The sequence below is a fragment of the Phyllosticta capitalensis genome, assembly GCF_038381095.1.
Source record: "Phyllosticta capitalensis strain CBS 128856 chromosome Unknown BKA78scaffold_1, whole genome shotgun sequence".
Classification (NCBI taxonomy): domain Eukaryota; kingdom Fungi; phylum Ascomycota; class Dothideomycetes; order Botryosphaeriales; family Phyllostictaceae; genus Phyllosticta; species Phyllosticta capitalensis.
Genome location: NW_027117439.1, coordinates 1,053,812 through 1,071,430, shown reverse-complemented (window position 1 = coordinate 1,071,430; position 17,619 = coordinate 1,053,812). Strand labels below are relative to the sequence as shown.

Below are 17,619 nucleotides of genomic sequence, written 5' to 3'. Positions count from 1 at the left end.
ACACAAAGGTATCCAGTGGGTGAGGTGCTCTAGCGGGGGTATGATGCGGCAAGCTGATTGGCTTCGGGAGCACGCATGACTCGGGTGCTGCTCCAAAAAGGGAAACCAGACTGCTGACAGATATTTGTCCGCACGCGCTGGAGACAACATGTGGGCGTTTCAACGTCATTGAAAGAGACTTGCATTGTCTTGGATTGATTTCTTTTGCCCAACGTGCTGTCTATTATCCCGAGGCTCTACTCCGTAGTGCAACTTCGCCATGGCTGCATACAAGGACCAGGCACAAGGCACCTCTTTCGTGATACCGACGGCTGCAACACGCCTTGTGATTCTCTTTTGCCCGGAAAATCCCTCAATCACGCTCTGAAAGCAGAAACGATGCTAACCACATCTTCATCCTCCACCACATGACTGAGGCCAACCCTCTGCGGGATGTGTTTGGCGCTTGCTCCCCATACCAGAGCATACTTGAATGACTCTTTGATGGTCCGGTGGATTTGGTCGCACACGTCTTCGATTGTGGCCCCTGAGCGCACAATCAGAGCCTCGCTGAAGTCCGGCTCTTCTCCTTTCCTATAGAGTCGTCAGAATCTACAGGATAAATGCATGATTGTAGGGCATACCGCTTGGTGTAGATACGCATCAGCTTCAGCTCCTTCCAGCAGCGGTCGACTACGTCTTGAATTCCCAGGTCAAGTTCGCAACTCATGACGACTGTATGCTCTTCTCTTGCGAGATTGTCCAAGAAGTCCATGCTGACGCTGTCAATCTTGTTGTAGACGTAGAGGCTGTCGACTTAGTTAGATGTTTCCACACCAACATGCTGAGCGTAGCCTACCATCTGACATATTTCCTGTGGTCTTTCATGATGACGTCGATGAAGTCATCCACAGTAACTTTGGATCGATTAGCAATTTTCTTGGGAGTTGTACTCCAGGCATACCGTTTTCATCACGGACCAGGACCTCGCAGTTGAGCATCTTGTAGTCACGGAGGATATTGTAGAGCATCTTCTCGTCGATGTTCTTCGGGGGCGTTTGGAAGGTAATCTTCATGCCGCCAGCCTTTTTCTGTTTGAGATAGATGTTGGGTGGATCTCTGTTCAATCTGATACCAACGGCTTCGAGTTCAGCTTCCAGAAGTGCTCGTTGCTCAGCCTTCTTCGTGGCATCGAGCACCATTAGAATGAGATCGCTGGTCTTCGCGGCAGAAATGACTTGCCGACCACGGCCCTTGCCTTCGGCAGCGCCCTCGATGATACCGGGCAAATCGAGGACTTGGATTTCAGCACCTCCATACTCCAAGACACCGGGGATGGCGGTCAGGGTCGTGAAAGCATAAGATGCGACCTCGCTCTTCGTCTTCGTGATTTTTGACAGGAACGTCGATTTACCGACTGAAGGAAAGCCGACCAGTGCTATACGGGCATCTCCGCTCTTGCTCACGTCGAAGCCGTCGCCACCGCCGGCACCAGCACCTCCTGTCGGCTCGAGAAGTTGAGCGCGGAGACGGGCGAGCTTTCTGAATCTGGTCAATATCCATAGGCGGACGGCACATTAGTTTCAAAATACTGACCCCTTCAGCAAACCAAGGTGATAATCTGAAGGCGGTCAGAAATAATTGCGTTTGGTCAGAGTGGAGGAGGCGTACTAGTGGCCTTGTTCTCTGACAATAGTCAGCTCGCACGCTCTGAGAAAGACAGCTCAAAGGATGTGTTTACTCTGGGTCCTCGCCATCTCCGCCTCAATCCTGTTGATATTATCAGCGGGCGCAGGTTCTTTCATTTGGGCGCGGTGCCCTACTCCTTGATCTTGTCCGTAATGTTCACCATCTTGGCGGTTGCGAGGAATCGGCTTCCTCAGACCAATTCTTGCGACGGTGAGGATGAAGCTAGAGCAAGCGGGTCAAGCTCGTGGTTTGTCAAAGTCGAGAAGGCTTGGTTCGCTGTCAGCATTGGGGTGCGGCGTATCGACCATGCCCGAACGGCTCGGTGGTTTTTTCTTACGCGATTTTCGTTACACAAAACCATTTACGTCATGGGTGACCGCATGTCGCCGGGCCGTGCGACCCGCAGGTGGACTGTTCCGGTTTCTCTCAGGCACCTGTCAGTCTCAAAAACCCACCACCGCCACTCGTCATGGCTGCAACTTTGAGTTTCCCTTCTCTCTGTGCTCACGATGGACCGTCTCCCAGGTCAAACTCCTCAGTCTGAAAACGAAGCTATTCGACAACTCCATACCAAATACGACGCCGGAATCGAGTCCGGATTGTACATTCCATTTGTCTATCCGTGGATCTCGTTAGGAACGTTTATTTGCTTCCTATATCTTCTTATTCCACATGGCCGTTCCAAATTTCTTAAGTTTCTACGATACCCGGTTTGGCTCTTGAATGCGAGTCAATCCATTTACTTGATCCTCTACTCAAAAGCACGCAACTCTGCACCTTCTTTTGGCGTTGGTCTTGTTGCTGCCTGGTCGCTGATATGGACCGCCACTCTCCTTATTCTTAATGACCCTCAAGAGGATTTCAAGAGGATAGAACGCGTTGAGGGTGTGTATGGCAACTCCAAGAGCAACGGGAATGGGGCACTTTACAAAAAAGACGACGATGCACCTCAGGTCGACGCGTCGGACTTGAACGGACACGCAAATGGGTCACCGGAACACCATGGAGGCTATACCTGGCAAAGCTACCCCAAAGCGCCTTTTATTGAGCGAGTGGACTGGGTGACCGACCTCTTTTGCAACTTTCGTGGCATGGGCTGGAACTGGCGGATCTCGACGATCCCACCACCGCCTCCGCGTATCCAAAAGCAACTCGAGCTGAATTCAGGCGAGTCTTCATCTGCAGCGACGACCACCAGAATCGGGCTCGACGGCACTCGTCGCTATGATACTCGTGGGGAACGCCTTCGCCAAGCGCTATTCGTTTTCGTCCAAGGATATTTGATCATCGACCTTCTCAAAACGATCATCACCGTCGACCCATACTTCTGGGGAGTGATCGAAGCACCGGGGCCTGCCTTTCTTCCCGACTTCATGCGCTCATCTCCGGTCCTGACCAAAGCCTATCGTCTGACCGTATGTCTATACGCCATGAAATGTTCGCTCACTTGGGTCTTCGATATGGCTCCAATCATCTTCGTTGGCTTGGGCTCAAACTTGATCGGGGCACGGGGTGAGGCTTGGCTGTACCCTGATGCCTTTGGCAGCTTTAGCAACGTCCTGGATAAAGGCCTCGCGGGCTGGTGGGGCGGATGGTGGCATCAATCTTTCCGATTCGCGTTCGAGGCACCCGCGAAGAAAATCATCAGCGTGTTCGGATTGAATCCAAAGTCCATGTCCGCGAAACTGATCAACCTCGTTTCTGCATTCACGCTCTCAGGATTTCTCCACGCTGCCGGGAGCCACACCCAGGTTGGCGACACGCATCCGCTCTCGGGACCTTTTCTATTCTTCGAGGTCCAAATCCTTGGAATCATTTTTCAAATGTGCCTCGTCCAATTCCTGAGGAAGATCGGGATTGTACAGAAAACACCAAAAGCGGTTCGACGGCTCGGCAACTTTGTCTATGTGCACGTCTGGTTTTACTTTACGGCGCCAATGCTTTGTGACGACTTTTCCCGCGGAGGCATTTGGATGTTTGAGCCCATGCCTGTGAGTCCATTCAGAGCGCTCGGTTTTGGACCTGAGGGGTCAAGCTGGTGGTGTTGGACGCATCAAGAAGATTCATGGTTTTTCAAATGGCACCGGGGACGGCACTGGTGGCAAAGCGGCATTGCGTTTTGAGCGCCTTCCCAATGTTCACGACTCTCCTCTCGTAATGGGCAATAAACGAATTGTCCACTGCAAGGCTTGGTGCCAAAGCTGCGCGGTTTGGCACACGGCAAGGATTCAAAACACTCGGTCGAATTGTGTATACACAGGGAGCATTCGAACACCCCGACCTACTCCGGAGGCGACATATCTTTTGCAGTCCACCAACGACGCTGTATCCGCTATTCTTGCATTTCTAGCAATCTCGTCTAGCATCTGTTGTTCATGCAACCTTAGATTGCGCAGCTTCCTGTAGCATCCTTCTAGTCTCAACAGCTCTAACGCGATGACGTCGATTTTCCATTAGCGCTTACCAGACACGCCAACGCGTGCCTTCTCGGAATGTCCCATTGCCGCGACGCACCAGCCTGCCTCGGCTTCTGGATGTTTGCGAATTCCGGCCAGCGCCAACGGCAGTCACCGACTTTTGCTACGTCCGAAGTTGTGTTGGACAGCCTAGTCCTTCGAGCGCCGGTTCGACTGACCGCTTTGATCTTGCGTCGAATTCGCGTCGACACACACCGATCTGCGTGCCAGGATCAAGCCGAGTCCGTGAGAATTGCTGGGGTTCCAGAAGACGAGGCTGTCGTCCAAGGCCTAGTGGAGAATGCTGGAGGTTGGCGGGATAGGCACCAGAGTCGTGTCTTGAAATCAATCGATTCATAACAAACAAGACAGAAAATCCCTTGGTGCCATAAATTTTACCACGCGTGCGTGACCATGACTGCTCTCTCCAGTTCAATCCTTCGTGCCTGAATGCTCAACATCCCTCCCGCAGCAAACAACATGGCCTGTCACCAGTAAAGCCAACAAGAACTTGAAAACTCCCTGTCTATGCTCAATGCGACATGAACATCCTGCAGAATCTCCATTTTGCTTCCCCCCTGTGACCAACCCTTGACCAGCAAGCTTCCAACTGCGGCAGAAGCGCGAACATGCGGCCATTGAGACCGCAGCATCAAGGCAGTGACCGGGGCAGATTCGACCGGCAATAACACCTTAAAAAGAACAACCCGAGCAAATGGAGAAACAAAGACTCGAGCAGTCACCTGCAGAGGCGCCAAAAACGCAATGCGACGCGCTGTGGAAAGCTTCACACAAACACAACTGCATGCCTACCCAAGCGCAAAACTCTGAAGAATGTAAGATGATCGTCACACGGCATACGTCAGTCAGTCAGTCAGTACCTGAGCCCGGCTGCTGCTGCTGCTGTGGCTGCAGCATGCAGAACCGGCTGTGCCGCGATTCGCCCACAACAACAACAGACGTCGAGCTATGATGATGATGGTGCTGACTGTTCCTACTGGCCACCGCCCCCACGGGCCGCAAACGGACGACACTGAGTGGAAGGTGTGATGGTTCTGGAAGAAGCGTGGAAGCATGCAAGGGAACACGAATGCATTGAACAAGGCTGTGGGAAACTAGGTGGAAAAGCGCCCCGGAGCAAATCTGACATGTCGGATAGAGGGCGGCGCATTGCTTCGCATCTGATGCTGTGACCTCAAAGTACGAACAGACAAAGGCAAACAGGCAGCCAAATCGCTCAGCCTCGCTCGCCTCTGGCTCATCTGAGCAGGAACCGACCGCCCCCGCAAGGCTGAATCAAAAAAAAAAAAAAAAAAAAACATCGGCTTTGGTGCTGTGCTTCCTGCGCCACCTGTCGACGTCGACGTCGAATTTGGATAGATGCTGCGCCGTCCTTGATTGGCCCCTGGTCCGGCACGCTAGCTAGGGCTTAGGAGAGAGGGAGCCTACCTACCTCCCTACCTGCCCACCCACCATTGCGCACCACCTCGCTGTAGTCAGAACTTGGTTCTTAGCGTCCTTGGTTTAGCAGCTTGGGCCCGCAACGTGGCTCTGGGATGATACATACGGTACTCGTGCAAGGCTTAGCTGATGGGGAGTCTGCCTCGAAAGGAAGGAGCAATTCGTGGTCCATTGTTGAGGCGATAATGGTTGGACTTTGGGATTGGACTTTTGGAGGTCCGCCTGACTTTTTTTGGTTGTGCTCTGTCAGATTATTGAGCGAAGAGGCGGAACCACCCAAGTGTTGTTGAGCGAGGAGTCAGACTGCTTGTGGTATTTATATAGTTTGGAGCATGCCCCCCCGGAAAGTGGCGTTCATCGTCCTCTACTAGAAGAGCTGGTGCCTAGGGAGAAGAAAAAAGCAGTACGTGCCCTTGACTCTCTACATCCGCGTCTCTCTCATAGCAGCATCTGACCAGCGCCCAATAGACAACCAACCACATTAAACAACATCGCTCTCGTCAATCCGATCGTCGAATCTTTCCACGACTGCCAGAACAACCTCAAAAGAAACCACTCCAACCCACCAAAAATGGGCTGCGGACCATCCCGGCCCTCGGGGCCCTACGGCGGCGGCCACGCAGCACCGCGATACAAGCACGGCGGCCGGAGACGACACGGCGGAACTAGCCACTTCGCCGGCGCCGGATACGTTGGCGCCGCGCCCGTGGACGTAAGTGGTGGCCATTACGGCCATCACCACCACCATCACGGCGGATTCGGAGGCGGACATCATCATCACGGTGGAGGAGGATGCGGCGGCGGCGGTGGCAACTGTGGAGGAGGAGGAGGAGGTGGGGGTGGTGGATGCGGCGGTGGCGGTGGAGGTGGGTGCTAGAGTTTCGTTGTCCGTTTGTCCGTCTGTTTGTCGAGGGATGGTGGACTGCGCTGACCGGTGCGATGTGTTGAAGACTGAACAGCATGTCGTCTGGTGCGAGTAGCACATCTGGAGTGGTATTGATGTTCGGTTTGGGAATCGGAGTTTGCTGGCTGGGGTGGCATGGGATGGAATCGCATCGACCACTTCTAACGACCCGCGACGTATCTTTGCGCACCTATTTTCGCGTCGAGGTCGCGTTCGATTTTTCTTTTACTCCTCTTTCTCCTTCTCCTTCCCTTCCTGTTCGACAATGGTTGTGCTGGTGCCATACCAGAGCGTTGAAACCCAGTCGCAAACGCTCTGGAAGAAGGCAACGAGAGGAAGGCGAGGGATCTACGAGGGCCCATCGTCAGCTGGGTTTTCTGCTATCAACCGAATACAATTTTCTTAAACGCACTCAATTTCTTCGGGAGGGGATAGACGAATATATGTAGATGAGGAATCAGACATACCAGACTCTCTTCTGCCTCCAGGTACGAGCGACTGCTGGCAGAAAACATGATTGGTTATGTTGCGCTGGACATAGCAAATGAAAGTTGCAAGCCGCGCGACTGTATTTGTTTGGGTGGTGAAATTTAGGGCAACAGAGAAGAAGATCAGGATAAAGTGCAGCACTTATCGTCCTGGCTGCTTTGGTCCGTCGTTAACAATGGCGGAAGTGAACTCTTTGTCTTCGCCGCGCAGGGCAGCTGACGAGCCGACCCGTCGCCGGTTGTGGTGCATCCGACCAGTTGTGTCGCACAAAACGTCTCTTTGTCTCTAAGACGAGACAGTTGCCGTGGGGCATTTTCTGCGAGACAGACTGGCGGCTCATACACGTTTTCGCGCATTCTTTTTGCTTCCTCAAGTCCATTTCGAAAGACCTTGTTTGGTTTATGGACATTGATGATGCCATGTGAGAACAGAAGAAAGAACGAGTGGAAGAAACGAACTTGTTGCTGAAAACGTAGATGTCTGGCTTTTGAATTGACTAGAACGGAGAGCGGAGACTCTTTTACTTACAACTCTCGACCTCCGCTGACTCTTTCTGTACGCTTCTTGTGATCACTCCCTGTACCTTTAGACACTCAACTGTGGCTTTTGAGGCATTCAAACCTCTTCAACGACCGCAACACCCAACTCGCCATCCTCAATGGCCTGCATCACCCGATCCATCTCTTCTCCACGGTCAAACAACACCTTTTGCAAAGTATGGGTCCACGTCTGTCCGTTGTTCTCGAACCAGTCGCCCAGGCTCCGGACGCAGCCCTCGACCTGTCTCTTTAGCGGCGCGTGCTCTTTCAAGTACAGGACTTGATCCGGCTCCAGCTTGCACATATCCTCGACAACGTAGTATTGCGGTATGTCGTCGCCCCAGCCCTCAGCACCCGGCTCGTGGAGCGGCGTCGATTTGTACTTGAAAAAGTGCAAGCGGTTGTTGCCGTGGAAGTCGGGGAGGTCGCTGTGGAAGCCGCTCATATCACCAGGGCTGGGACTAGAGTGGAAGGGCGATGAAGGAAAAGAACTGGGCGCAGGCGGCGGATAGTTGAGATGAATGTTAAAGAGCAACTGGTTGTTTTGGTCCTTGTCCGGAAACCGCTTCTTGAACTTGCGCGCGATGGTCCCGTTGCTTGGACAGACATTGGCGTCTATCACGTCGCGCATTACCGCGTACACGTCAGCGATTTCGCACAATTCACATGTGCTCCAATTGTGTAAGAGAAGCGATCGCTGGCACACGGTTGGCAATTGGACGCGCGTCTCGCGTGGATATCTGCTATTATGGAAGGCGCGACTGTAAAGCCACAGGCGGTAGAGAGCGCGTCGAAAGCGGTACCGCTCGTGTGGGAGGAGTAGTCGACGGTCTTCAAAGTTGTGCTTCCACTTTTTGAATGGATAGATGTCGGCCCACTTCTCAGCAGTGCGGCCAGCGTGGAGGATTTGCTTCAAGAGGGCGATCGAGAATGGTGCGGTGCGGATTGTATGGGCCGGCTGGCTGGCGTTGTACGTGAGAAGCTGCGTAGCGTCGATCAGAGGCCCGTATTGTTCTTCAGCAGCAGCTTCCAGAATTGGGAGTTTTCGTGAGAGATATATTCCCCGGAAGCGCTGGCAGGTTGAAGAGAGGGCCAGGACATCTTCAACCGCGCAGTGCTGGTAGATGTTGGCCACGAGCTCAGTTGCCAGAAATTCGAACGCCATGTTGATGGTTCTTGGGAACAGAAGTGGAGGGGAATTGTCTGAAATAGAAACAAGGACCTGTCGCCGTCTTGCGCTCTCTGAACTATACACGATCTTCGTGCTCTTTTGTGGTCGTACAGCTTATCTGGGAATTCGTGGGGGCGCGCCACTGTCGGGCAGACGCAGGACTACGCGCGGCGAGAGAAGGAGAAATTGACATGACTGAGTAGACACATGGCCGGCGCATAGCCGGATGACAAAAGGTGTATCATGGAGAAGGTTGAGGTAATGATGAGAGACCACTGCGGGATTGGCACGACATCGAACCCCAGGAGATCGCTCGACCCGAGCAGCCCAGACCACCTCGGCCAAGACAAGCGCGTCATCACCATCACACGACTCTCGAATGGTTCACCACTTTCTCCACAGCTCGATGAGTGAAGATCAACAATGCTAAACTCACCGGGCCCCTTCTCCTCTTCAACTACAACCGATTGAGCGCAAGTCGCTGGGCTCTGCGCATTGACAACTCCCGACTCAGCTCCTCATCATGGACGCGTCCGCGCTCTCACCGTTCCTCCGCCTACCTCTCGAATTGCGCCTCCAGATATACTGTTACGCGCTCCCCAAGACCATCCACGAACCCTCCAAGCAGGAAGACGATGGACTGGTCTGGCAGCGGAGCGACATTGGTCTGCTCTCTGCCAATCGCCAAATCTCGGAAGAGTGTCTCGATTGCCTGTATGGCGACAACACGTTCGTGATCGAGTGCGGCTATTCCAAGATCGAATTCCGCTTTCGGACCATCCTGCCCGGCAACCACAACCTCGCGCCGAGCCGGACATATTCTTTTCTCGACCACTTCTCCCAGCGCAACATTCAGAGGATACGGCATTTTGTCGTCTACGTTGAGCGCGTCGACAGCTACACAGGCATGATCAAATACAATTGCAGCGGGAGAGGCTTGACAGACCGGACAAGGGAGCAGGTGCGAAGGCTAGTCGAATGTCTGCGCTACGGCACTCTCCAAAAAGTGGATGTCCGTTTCGTAAATCTCGAGCGGAGCTGGCAGATGCAGGAGGTCCTTCGACCATTGGTACTGCTCCGAGGTGTGCGGCAAGCCATTGTTTCCGGAGGTCTCAAGCCGGAATTCGCAAAGTACTTGCAAGACAAAATGATGGAGACTGGGGATAGGATTGGCGGCGAAAAGTCGCCCGCTCATCGACCTCGGGGTTCCTACATGGGAGAGCAACCTCGAGACCCCGTGCCTCCGCTGCTCGAGAAAATCCTGCTAGCCAGCTAAACCCTGCTCCGAGGATATCTATTTTTCCATGACTCCAAACGCCGTCCGACATGCGATCGCTCAAAACACTTTTTTTTTATGCAAACAGGGCCTTCTCATTCAACGGGTCCACCTCCTTCTTGCGGCTGCCCTGGCTGTTGAGGCCAAGGTCACCGCGCTTCGCCTTGCGCTCGAAGCCCTTTTCGGCGCGGAAGTTGCGCTTGGCTGCCTTTGCTAGCCTCACTTCTCTCCTGACTTGGTTTGGCGAGACAAACTCCTTGTTCTCGAAGATGATGGGACCTCCAAAGCTCGATTCCTGGATGATGATGGGAGTGAGGACAAAGCGAGGGCCAATCTCGACGAGCGACAGGTTCGTGTCATTCTTGTTGACTTTCTTCGGCGTTTCGTCGACCTCCATGGCGTGGTCGTCGCCAGGCTTGGACTTGGTGGGCTCGGTCTCGTTGATCTGGTAGCATCTTATCCAGATCTTTCCATCGGCAATCGAAAAGGCCATGACGTGGTCGACAAAGGGCTTGGTCTTGCGCGCATTCTTGGGGACGCTAAAGGTCTGGAGGAAGAGTTCTTTGATGACGCGCAAGTGGGCTTGCTTGTCGAAGGAAGCGTCGAAGGAAAGGAGGGGACGCGAGCCCTTGAGACAGTTGCCGGTAAAGTTCAGCTCGTCCATGGTGTGCACTAGGCATCGAGGTCAGTTGCAGCCAAATGAATGTCGACTTCCCATAGCCTACAATTCTGCGCGTGGAACTTGACGGTGGGTCCATTGGGGGGCTTGCTCATCCAAAGGTAGAGGTCCTGGCCCTTGCGAGCCTCGAAGAAACAAATGTTGTTGCAGTTGTACAGTTCGGCGAGCTCGTTGAGCTGGAAGAGCTTCGTCTTGGTGTCGAGCTTGGCATCCTTGCGGCTGTGGGGAAGGAGAGAGTAGAGGTCGTTCATCAAGTGCCGGTGGCTAAGTAGATAGAGTGTTAGTCGGAGGCGTAGAGCATGGCGGAGAAGGCGTCTTTACCGAAAGGTGACGCCGCGGGAGCTCAGGATCAGGACCTTGTTCCTGATCTTTTGCTTGGCGGCGGAGGAGGCATCCTCGTCGTGGTCTTTGGCGCTGGCCTTGGAGATGGACTTGTACACGGCAGCCATGGCGAAAAGTGTCTTGACGATGTAGATGCTGGGACCCGCGAGCTGCCAAAAAATCGTCGGACGTACCTAGCGGCGCATCGGGGCAGTCGGCGGAACGTTGGCCGGAGTGTGGACAGTGCGCCGGAAGGAGGATGTTCCAGCCGGGGACCCGGGATTGGTCGACTAGTGGAGTGCCAGTGCCAGGGTCACTTGGTACAGCAGCAGCCCTCTGAAAGACGACACGACGTTGGATAAGTCCTGTTGTTGTTTCGAGGCAGCCGGAGCCGATTCGTGTCGTCACCCAATCCATCCATTACCATTTCTTCGTCCTCCGAGGTCATGGTCATGGGTGCCTCTCGTCTTGCCCGTGAGCTCCTCAGCCGCCGCCGCGCAGCCATCAAGTAAACCACCGTGTATCTCGTCGCGCCTCGCCTTGCTGCACCCCATTCCACCCTCCCCATCTCCCCAGCATCGACTTGTACGCCAACGGCCTACAGGCACAACCTGCGCATCATCTCGTAGTGCCGACTGTAGCCCTCGGCCGCCGTGTCCCCACATCCCTCTCCCGTCTGATCGCTCGTCGACTCTGTATGCGAGCCTCAGAGTTGCTGCACTAGGACTTGGGCCAACCCGGTCGCGGCCTCGCAATCGCCTGCGCGGTCCTGCCCTTTCCCTCTCCCACCCTCCGTTCCTTGATGGCCATCGCCTTTTTCCACCCTCAAGCCCATCGCAAACATCATCACTCCATCATCGAGCCGCCATGATGCCCGTAACGATGCGGAAGCTGCACGAGGCCGAAGACGAGGTCAAACCTCCCCCCATAGCAATTGGAGCCTCTAGGGACCACCAGCCCCAAGCCTCCAATGCTGCCCACTCGCCCACCCAAACGCCCTTTGCTGCCGACCGAGCGCCATCTTCCAACCCGTCGACGCCAGCGCCCTTGCCTGTGCACCCATCCTACAACCAGCCAACCTCGCCTTCTGCCGCCGCCAGCTTACCTCCCATCGCGTCGACTCTGTATCCGCGAGATCCTCCGCCCGCCGCGACAAAGTACTACGACCCCACCTCAGACCACGCCTATCCTCCTCCTGCTGGCTCGGAATCGCGATACAAAGGCCACTACCAGGTGCGTTGGTCCACGGTTTGCCAAGCCCCAAGAATGAATGCACCGCTAACACCGCGGATGTCAGACTCGGGAACCCTACAATTACGGCGACGCGCGACAAAGCGGGAGCTCCTACCACTCACCAGTAGCCGCTACCTTCCCTCCGCCACTCGCACCTCCACCACCTCAATCATCATCCCATCCGCAACCCCAGACGGACCAGCCCGTCCCATCTCCATCATCGCCGAACCACTTTCACAATCACAGCAGGTCCATCATGTCGGGCCCGTCGGGCGGGACGTCGACCGCGACAGCCCGAGGGCCTTCAGCAGACGTGAGTGATCATCATCTGGCTTCACCTGAGATGACAATTGACAAATGATAGCCTCCACCTCGCGCCGACCCCATGTCGCTGTCCAGCATCATGTCCGGCTCCGACCCGGCACCTTCGACTGCTGCAACATACCAGGCTCCCACATCTCAGCCCGGCAAATCCTTCGTCGAACCCCAACCTCCGACCAAGGCAGAACATGCTCCATCTTTTCCATCGCCCGTCGACCTCAAGTCTCCGCCTGTCCACGCTGGCCCAGAATACAGCATGACGAACGGGTTTTCTGCACCGTTACGGCCCGTATCATCCAACATGGGGGAAGATCTGGACCCAAAGGAAGTCGATGCCGAGTTCGCCAAAATAGAACAACTGGCCATGAGTGATGGCGCTGATGATGCTGGATGGGAAAGTTACCGCCAGGAATACGAGCAGCGAGGCAAAAAGCGCGTTCATGACGTCGACAGCACTGAGGATGGAAAACGCAAGGTAGGATACTCGGCATTCCCATCAAGTCAATGCTAACGCACGATAGCGTCGCCGCACTGCACATCTCAAGCGCTACCAGGACGCGTTTTCGATCCACGCCGTCCACGCCAAATGCAACTATTTCGCGCAGCATGAAGCCGAAGCATGGCAAGAGGTGCAAGCTCGGGAGATTGCCGAAGAGAAGGAGCGCAAGAAGGACATGCAGCGTAAGAGGCGGCGCGAGAAGACCTTGCAAAACGAGTTCCAGAAGCGAGACGAGGCTTTGGCAAAAGCAGAGAATGCGACCGACGAGGAGGAGGTCAGACGATGGATGCAGGAAGCCGAAAAGGCGGAGCAAAAGGCGAAGAATACCAACAGGCTCCTGCAGGGAGGCACGCCGAATGCGGACTTTCGCGAGGCCACTCCTCAAGTTCCCAACTTTGAAGGTGGCACAATGTCCACCTTTCAAATGTCCGAAGACGGTGGCGTTCGCGACGGCCGCAAGGGCAAGGGAAGGCAGGGCGCAAGACCCCGGAAGAGCAAGGAGCAGAAGCAAGCTGAGAAGGACGCTGCTGCTGCCGCCCAACTGGCACTCGACCGCGGCGACGAACTCCCAGCGATTGCTCCAAAGGAAGAGATGCGGCTGGATGCTCTCAAGAGAGAACGCAGCTTTACCGAAGAGTCAAGTCCTCCTGTTCCTTCCGTCACGACGGCCGTTGCGCCATTCGAGTCCAAGGAGTACAACAAACTCTACGATGCCATTTGGAAGGACCTTGCGCGCAAAGACGTGCCAAAGGTATTCCGTATTAAGGATAACTCTCATCAAACGAAGTCGTCGAACCTTCGCAAGACCGCGCAGCTCGCTTCCAAGGAGGCTCGTAGATGGCAGCTGCGGACCAACAAGAGCATGAAGGATGTCCAGGCCCGCGCAAAGAGAAGTATGAGGGAAATGCTCTCATTCTGGAAGAGGAACGAGAGGGACGAACGTGATCAGAGAAAGATGGCCGAGAAACAAGAGCTGGAGAATGCCAAGAAGGCAGAGGCCGAACGTGAAGCCAACCGGCAGAAGCGGAAGCTCAATTTCTTGATTTCTCAGACGGAGTTGTACTCTCACTTCATCGGAAAGAAGGTCAAGACTGACGAGGTCGAGCGGTCAACGGACGACGTTGGTGTCTCAGACCAGACAATCAAACCTGGCGAACCTAACGCGCACACGATTGATCTACCGTCAGGCAAAGCTGCCGACGCAAAAGTCACGGGCTTCGATCAGCTGGACTTCGATGCCGAAGACGAGACAGCTCTTCACCAGGCCGCTATGGCGAACGCTCAAAATGCGGTCAAGGAAGCCCAGGATCGCGCCAGGGCATTCAACCAGGGCAATGAGAATAGTACACAGGCCGAATTCGACGACAACGAGGAGATGAACTTCCAGAACCCCACTAGTTTGCAAAGCATGGACATTCCGCAGCCAAAGATGCTGTCTTGTCAGCTCAAGGAGTATCAGCTTAAGGGTCTCAATTGGCTGGTCAATCTCTACGAGCAGGGCATCAACGGTATTCTGGCCGACGAGATGGGTCTCGGAAAAACTGTCCAATCGATTTCGGTCATGGCGTACCTCGCCGAGGTGCACAACATCTGGGGACCCTTCCTGGTGATAGCTCCAGCATCGACTCTTCACAACTGGCAGCAAGAAATCACGAGGTTTGTGCCTGATCTCCAGGTCTTGCCATACTGGGGCAGTGCCAAGGACCGCAAGATTCTCCGCAAGTTCTGGGACCGAAAGCACATCACCTACAAGAGGGATTCGCCGTTCCATGTCCTGGTAACATCATACCAACTCGTGGTTCAGGATGCCCAGTACTTCCAAAAGATCCGATGGCAATACATGATTCTCGACGAAGCACAGGCCATCAAATCTTCTCAAAGCTCGAGATGGAAAAGTCTCCTGGGCTTTCACTGCCGAAACCGTCTCCTTCTCACCGGTACTCCGATCCAGAACAACATGCAGGAACTGTGGGCGCTTCTGCATTTCATCATGCCGAGTTTGTTCGATTCGCATGACGAGTTCAGCGATTGGTTCTCCAAAGACATTGAAAGCCATGCGCAGTCCAACACCAAGCTCAACGAAGATCAGCTTAAGCGTCTCCACATGATTTTGAAACCCTTCATGCTAAGACGTATCAAGAAGCATGTTCAAAAGGAGCTTGGAGACAAGATTGAAATGGACGTCTTCTGCGACCTCACCTACCGCCAACGCGCTTACTACACCAACTTGCGCAACAAGATTAGCATCATGGACCTTATCGAGAAGGCTGCTGTCGGTGACGATCAGGATACCGCCACCTTGATGAACCTGGTCATGCAGTTCCGGAAAGTCTGCAATCATCCAGATCTGTTCGAGCGCGCCGAAACCCATTCTCCAATGTCTCTTGCTTATTTTGCCGAGACTGCTTCTTTTATGCGCGAGGGCCACGAGGTCAACGTTGCCTACTCGGTCCGCAACATGATCGAGTACTCCGTCCCTAACCTGATTGGAAAGGGACCTGGCCGGCTCTCCCTTCCAGGACCGGAAAATCCCCAAGCCGGGTGGAGAGGCAAATACCTAGACCATCTGATGAACATTTGGCGACCTGAAAACGTTCTTGAGAGCTCAAGGCAGGACGGCGAGTTCTCGTGGTTGCGTTTTGCAGACACTTCGGCTGGTGAGGTCTTTTCCGCCGCACGGAATGGCATCTTCCATCGCACCATGGACTTGACGCGGAATCCCCGGCATCTAGGCTGCTTCAAAGTCGCCTACGATGAAGGTGACGACTTCCAGCCAACGCATTCCATGTTCAACATTGTCGGCTACAATGATCGACGACCGCTTGCGGAGGTCACTACGGAGGGTTACATGCGCAACTTGCTCAACGTTTCAAACACTGCCTATGGAGCTACTGGGCTTGAGATCATGGAAGCCGCGTCCAAGCCCGGTGCTTCTGCTCCGCCGATAGATTTCTTCTACCCAAGCCAGGACGTCATGCACGAGCAACGCGTGACCAACTTCAATCCTGAGATTCGGTCTGCCCTTTATGGCATCAACGAGAACGCCGAGCAGCAGTTGCTCGAGGCCAAGGTAGAGCCCGATAAAATACCCATCACCGACATGCTTCCGGCCCCTTCCAACGCCAAGCAACGTTACACCCACGTTAGCGTTCCCTCGATGAGACGCTTCGTCACCGATTCTGGCAAGCTTGCGACCCTGGACCGCCTCTTGAAGAAGCTGAAGGAAGAAGGCCACCGCGTCTTGCTTTACTTCCAAATGACTCGCATGATTGACCTCATGGAAGAGTATCTGACCTACCGCAATTACAAATATTGCCGTCTGGATGGATCCACGAAGCTGGAGGACCGTCGTGATACTGTCGCTGACTTTCAAACACGTCCGGAAATCTTCGTCTTCCTTTTGTCAACTCGCGCAGGTGGTCTTGGTATCAACCTTACCTCGGCAGACACCGTCATCTTCTACGACTCTGATTGGAATCCGACAATCGATAGCCAGGCCATGGATCGTGCTCACCGTCTCGGTCAGACCCGACAGGTTACGGTTTATCGTCTCATCACTCGCGGCACTATTGAAGAGCGCATTCGCAAGCGTGCCTTGCAAAAGGAAGAAGTCCAGCGCGTGGTCATTTCTGGTGGTGCAGGTGCGCACGTCGACTTCAACACGAGGTCGAGAGAAAACAGGACCAAAGACATTGCCCTGTGGCTTGCGGATGATGACCAGGCTGAGATGATTGAAAAGAAGGAGGCTGAGATGGCAGCTGCCGAGGCCAACGCGCCATCCCGCAGGAAGAAGGCCCAGGCCAAGAAGGCCAAGGAAATCAATCTTGATGATATGTATCATGAGGGTAAGTCGAGTCAAGTCTCAGCATTAGGGATGGCTACTGACAATCAATGTAGGTGAGGGCCACTTTGACGATGGCAGTGCGAAGCCTTCTGGAGCAGCAACGCCTGTATCCGAAGTGCCTGTAAAGGGGAAGCGAAAGGGGATGTCAAAGAAGGCAAAGACACTGAAACAGCGTCTCGCCATCGCCGACGGCTCTGGTGATGTTCACGGGTGAACGGACTGAAGATCTTTTAGTACGGTAATTCTGGAGCGATTCGGTAATTTTCATGAGGGTGTCTCACGACAAAGGAGGGCGCCAGCCCATTCGACCAAGATCTGGCATTTCAACATTTGCTGCGGCCCACGGAGTGAGGGGCGATTCTTCTGGAGCGCTATTGTACTTGTTAGGGGGGATACACAAAAACGGTGACAGACAGGCATTAGAGGCAGTGGTGGCTTGCTCGCTCTTGTCATGTGAAGAAAGACTTTTTTTCAATTACTCGCTCGTTGCATCATTGATGCTACCTATCATTCTTAAAAAAGACATGTCCATTTGTAAGACTTTGTTCTCGTAGCTTGTTGTATGAAGGACTCTGCAAATTCAAGTCATGGCACACATGGAAGCTCAACCAAGAGAAAGCAGCCACAAGGAGTAGCCGTTGAATTGTAGAAAGTTTCCATATCAAGACGTATGCATTCAGGGAGCATTCAAGCGCTTTTCACACTTAAGACTGAGTTCACCAAGTCCTTTACGTAGAGCAACAGGGAGTAGTCGTAGA

General features: G+C 54.1%; 7 protein-coding genes across 7 annotated transcripts; 3 read left to right on the top strand and 4 right to left on the bottom strand.

The window, feature by feature from the left end:
• Positions 1-165: 165 nt before the first annotated feature.
• On the bottom strand, positions 166-1,522 carry BKA78DRAFT_301784 (TGS domain-containing protein). The gene is made up of 4 exons (XM_066887383.1): positions 944-1,522; positions 839-896; positions 624-788; positions 166-573 (listed from the first exon to the last, which is right to left on the bottom strand). The coding sequence occupies exons 1-4, from the start codon at positions 1,179-1,181 to the stop codon at positions 357-359; spliced, it is 678 nt and encodes a 225-aa protein (XP_066749038.1). The 5' UTR covers positions 1,182-1,522; the 3' UTR covers positions 166-356.
• A 655-nt stretch (positions 1,523-2,177) lies between these two features.
• BKA78DRAFT_245071 (membrane bound O-acyl transferase family-domain-containing protein) lies at positions 2,178-3,791 on the top strand (the record flags this gene model as incomplete). Its single annotated transcript, XM_066884090.1, has 1 exon — positions 2,178-3,791. The coding sequence occupies one exon, from the start codon at positions 2,178-2,180 to the stop codon at positions 3,789-3,791; it is 1,614 nt and encodes a 537-aa protein (XP_066749037.1).
• Positions 3,792-5,990: 2,199 nt separating this feature from the next.
• BKA78DRAFT_301765 (uncharacterized protein) lies at positions 5,991-6,422 on the bottom strand. The gene has a single exon (XM_066887382.1). The coding sequence runs from the start codon at positions 6,361-6,363 to the stop codon at positions 6,067-6,069; it is 297 nt and encodes a 98-aa protein (XP_066749036.1). The 5' UTR covers positions 6,364-6,422; the 3' UTR covers positions 5,991-6,066.
• Positions 6,423-7,593: 1,171 nt separating this feature from the next.
• On the bottom strand, positions 7,594-8,682 carry BKA78DRAFT_291059 (uncharacterized protein; the record flags this gene model as incomplete). The annotated part of the gene is made up of 1 exon (XM_066885836.1): positions 7,594-8,682. The coding sequence occupies one exon, from the start codon at positions 8,680-8,682 to the stop codon at positions 7,594-7,596; it is 1,089 nt and encodes a 362-aa protein (XP_066749035.1).
• Positions 8,683-9,036: 354 nt separating this feature from the next.
• Positions 9,037-10,210, top strand: BKA78DRAFT_6995 (uncharacterized protein). The gene has a single exon (XM_066893603.1). It carries the CDS (start codon positions 9,212-9,214, stop codon positions 9,962-9,964), a length of 753 nt encoding a protein of 250 aa, XP_066749034.1. The 5' UTR covers positions 9,037-9,211; the 3' UTR covers positions 9,965-10,210.
• On the bottom strand, positions 10,041-11,092 carry BKA78DRAFT_244860 (Brix domain-containing protein; the record flags this gene model as incomplete). Its single annotated transcript, XM_066884072.1, has 3 exons — positions 10,041-10,636; positions 10,690-10,907; positions 10,965-11,092. The coding sequence occupies 3 exons, from the start codon at positions 11,090-11,092 to the stop codon at positions 10,041-10,043; spliced, it is 942 nt and encodes a 313-aa protein (XP_066749033.1).
• A 514-nt stretch (positions 11,093-11,606) lies between these two features.
• BKA78DRAFT_6950 (SNF2 family N-terminal domain-containing protein) lies at positions 11,607-17,023 on the top strand. Its single transcript, XM_066893597.1, has 4 exons — positions 11,607-12,197; positions 12,262-12,510; positions 12,562-12,993; positions 13,040-17,023. The coding sequence occupies exons 1-4, from the start codon at positions 11,832-11,834 to the stop codon at positions 16,916-16,918; spliced, it is 4,926 nt and encodes a 1,641-aa protein (XP_066749032.1). The 5' UTR covers positions 11,607-11,831; the 3' UTR covers positions 16,919-17,023.
• The last annotated feature ends 596 nt before the right edge of the window (positions 17,024-17,619 follow it).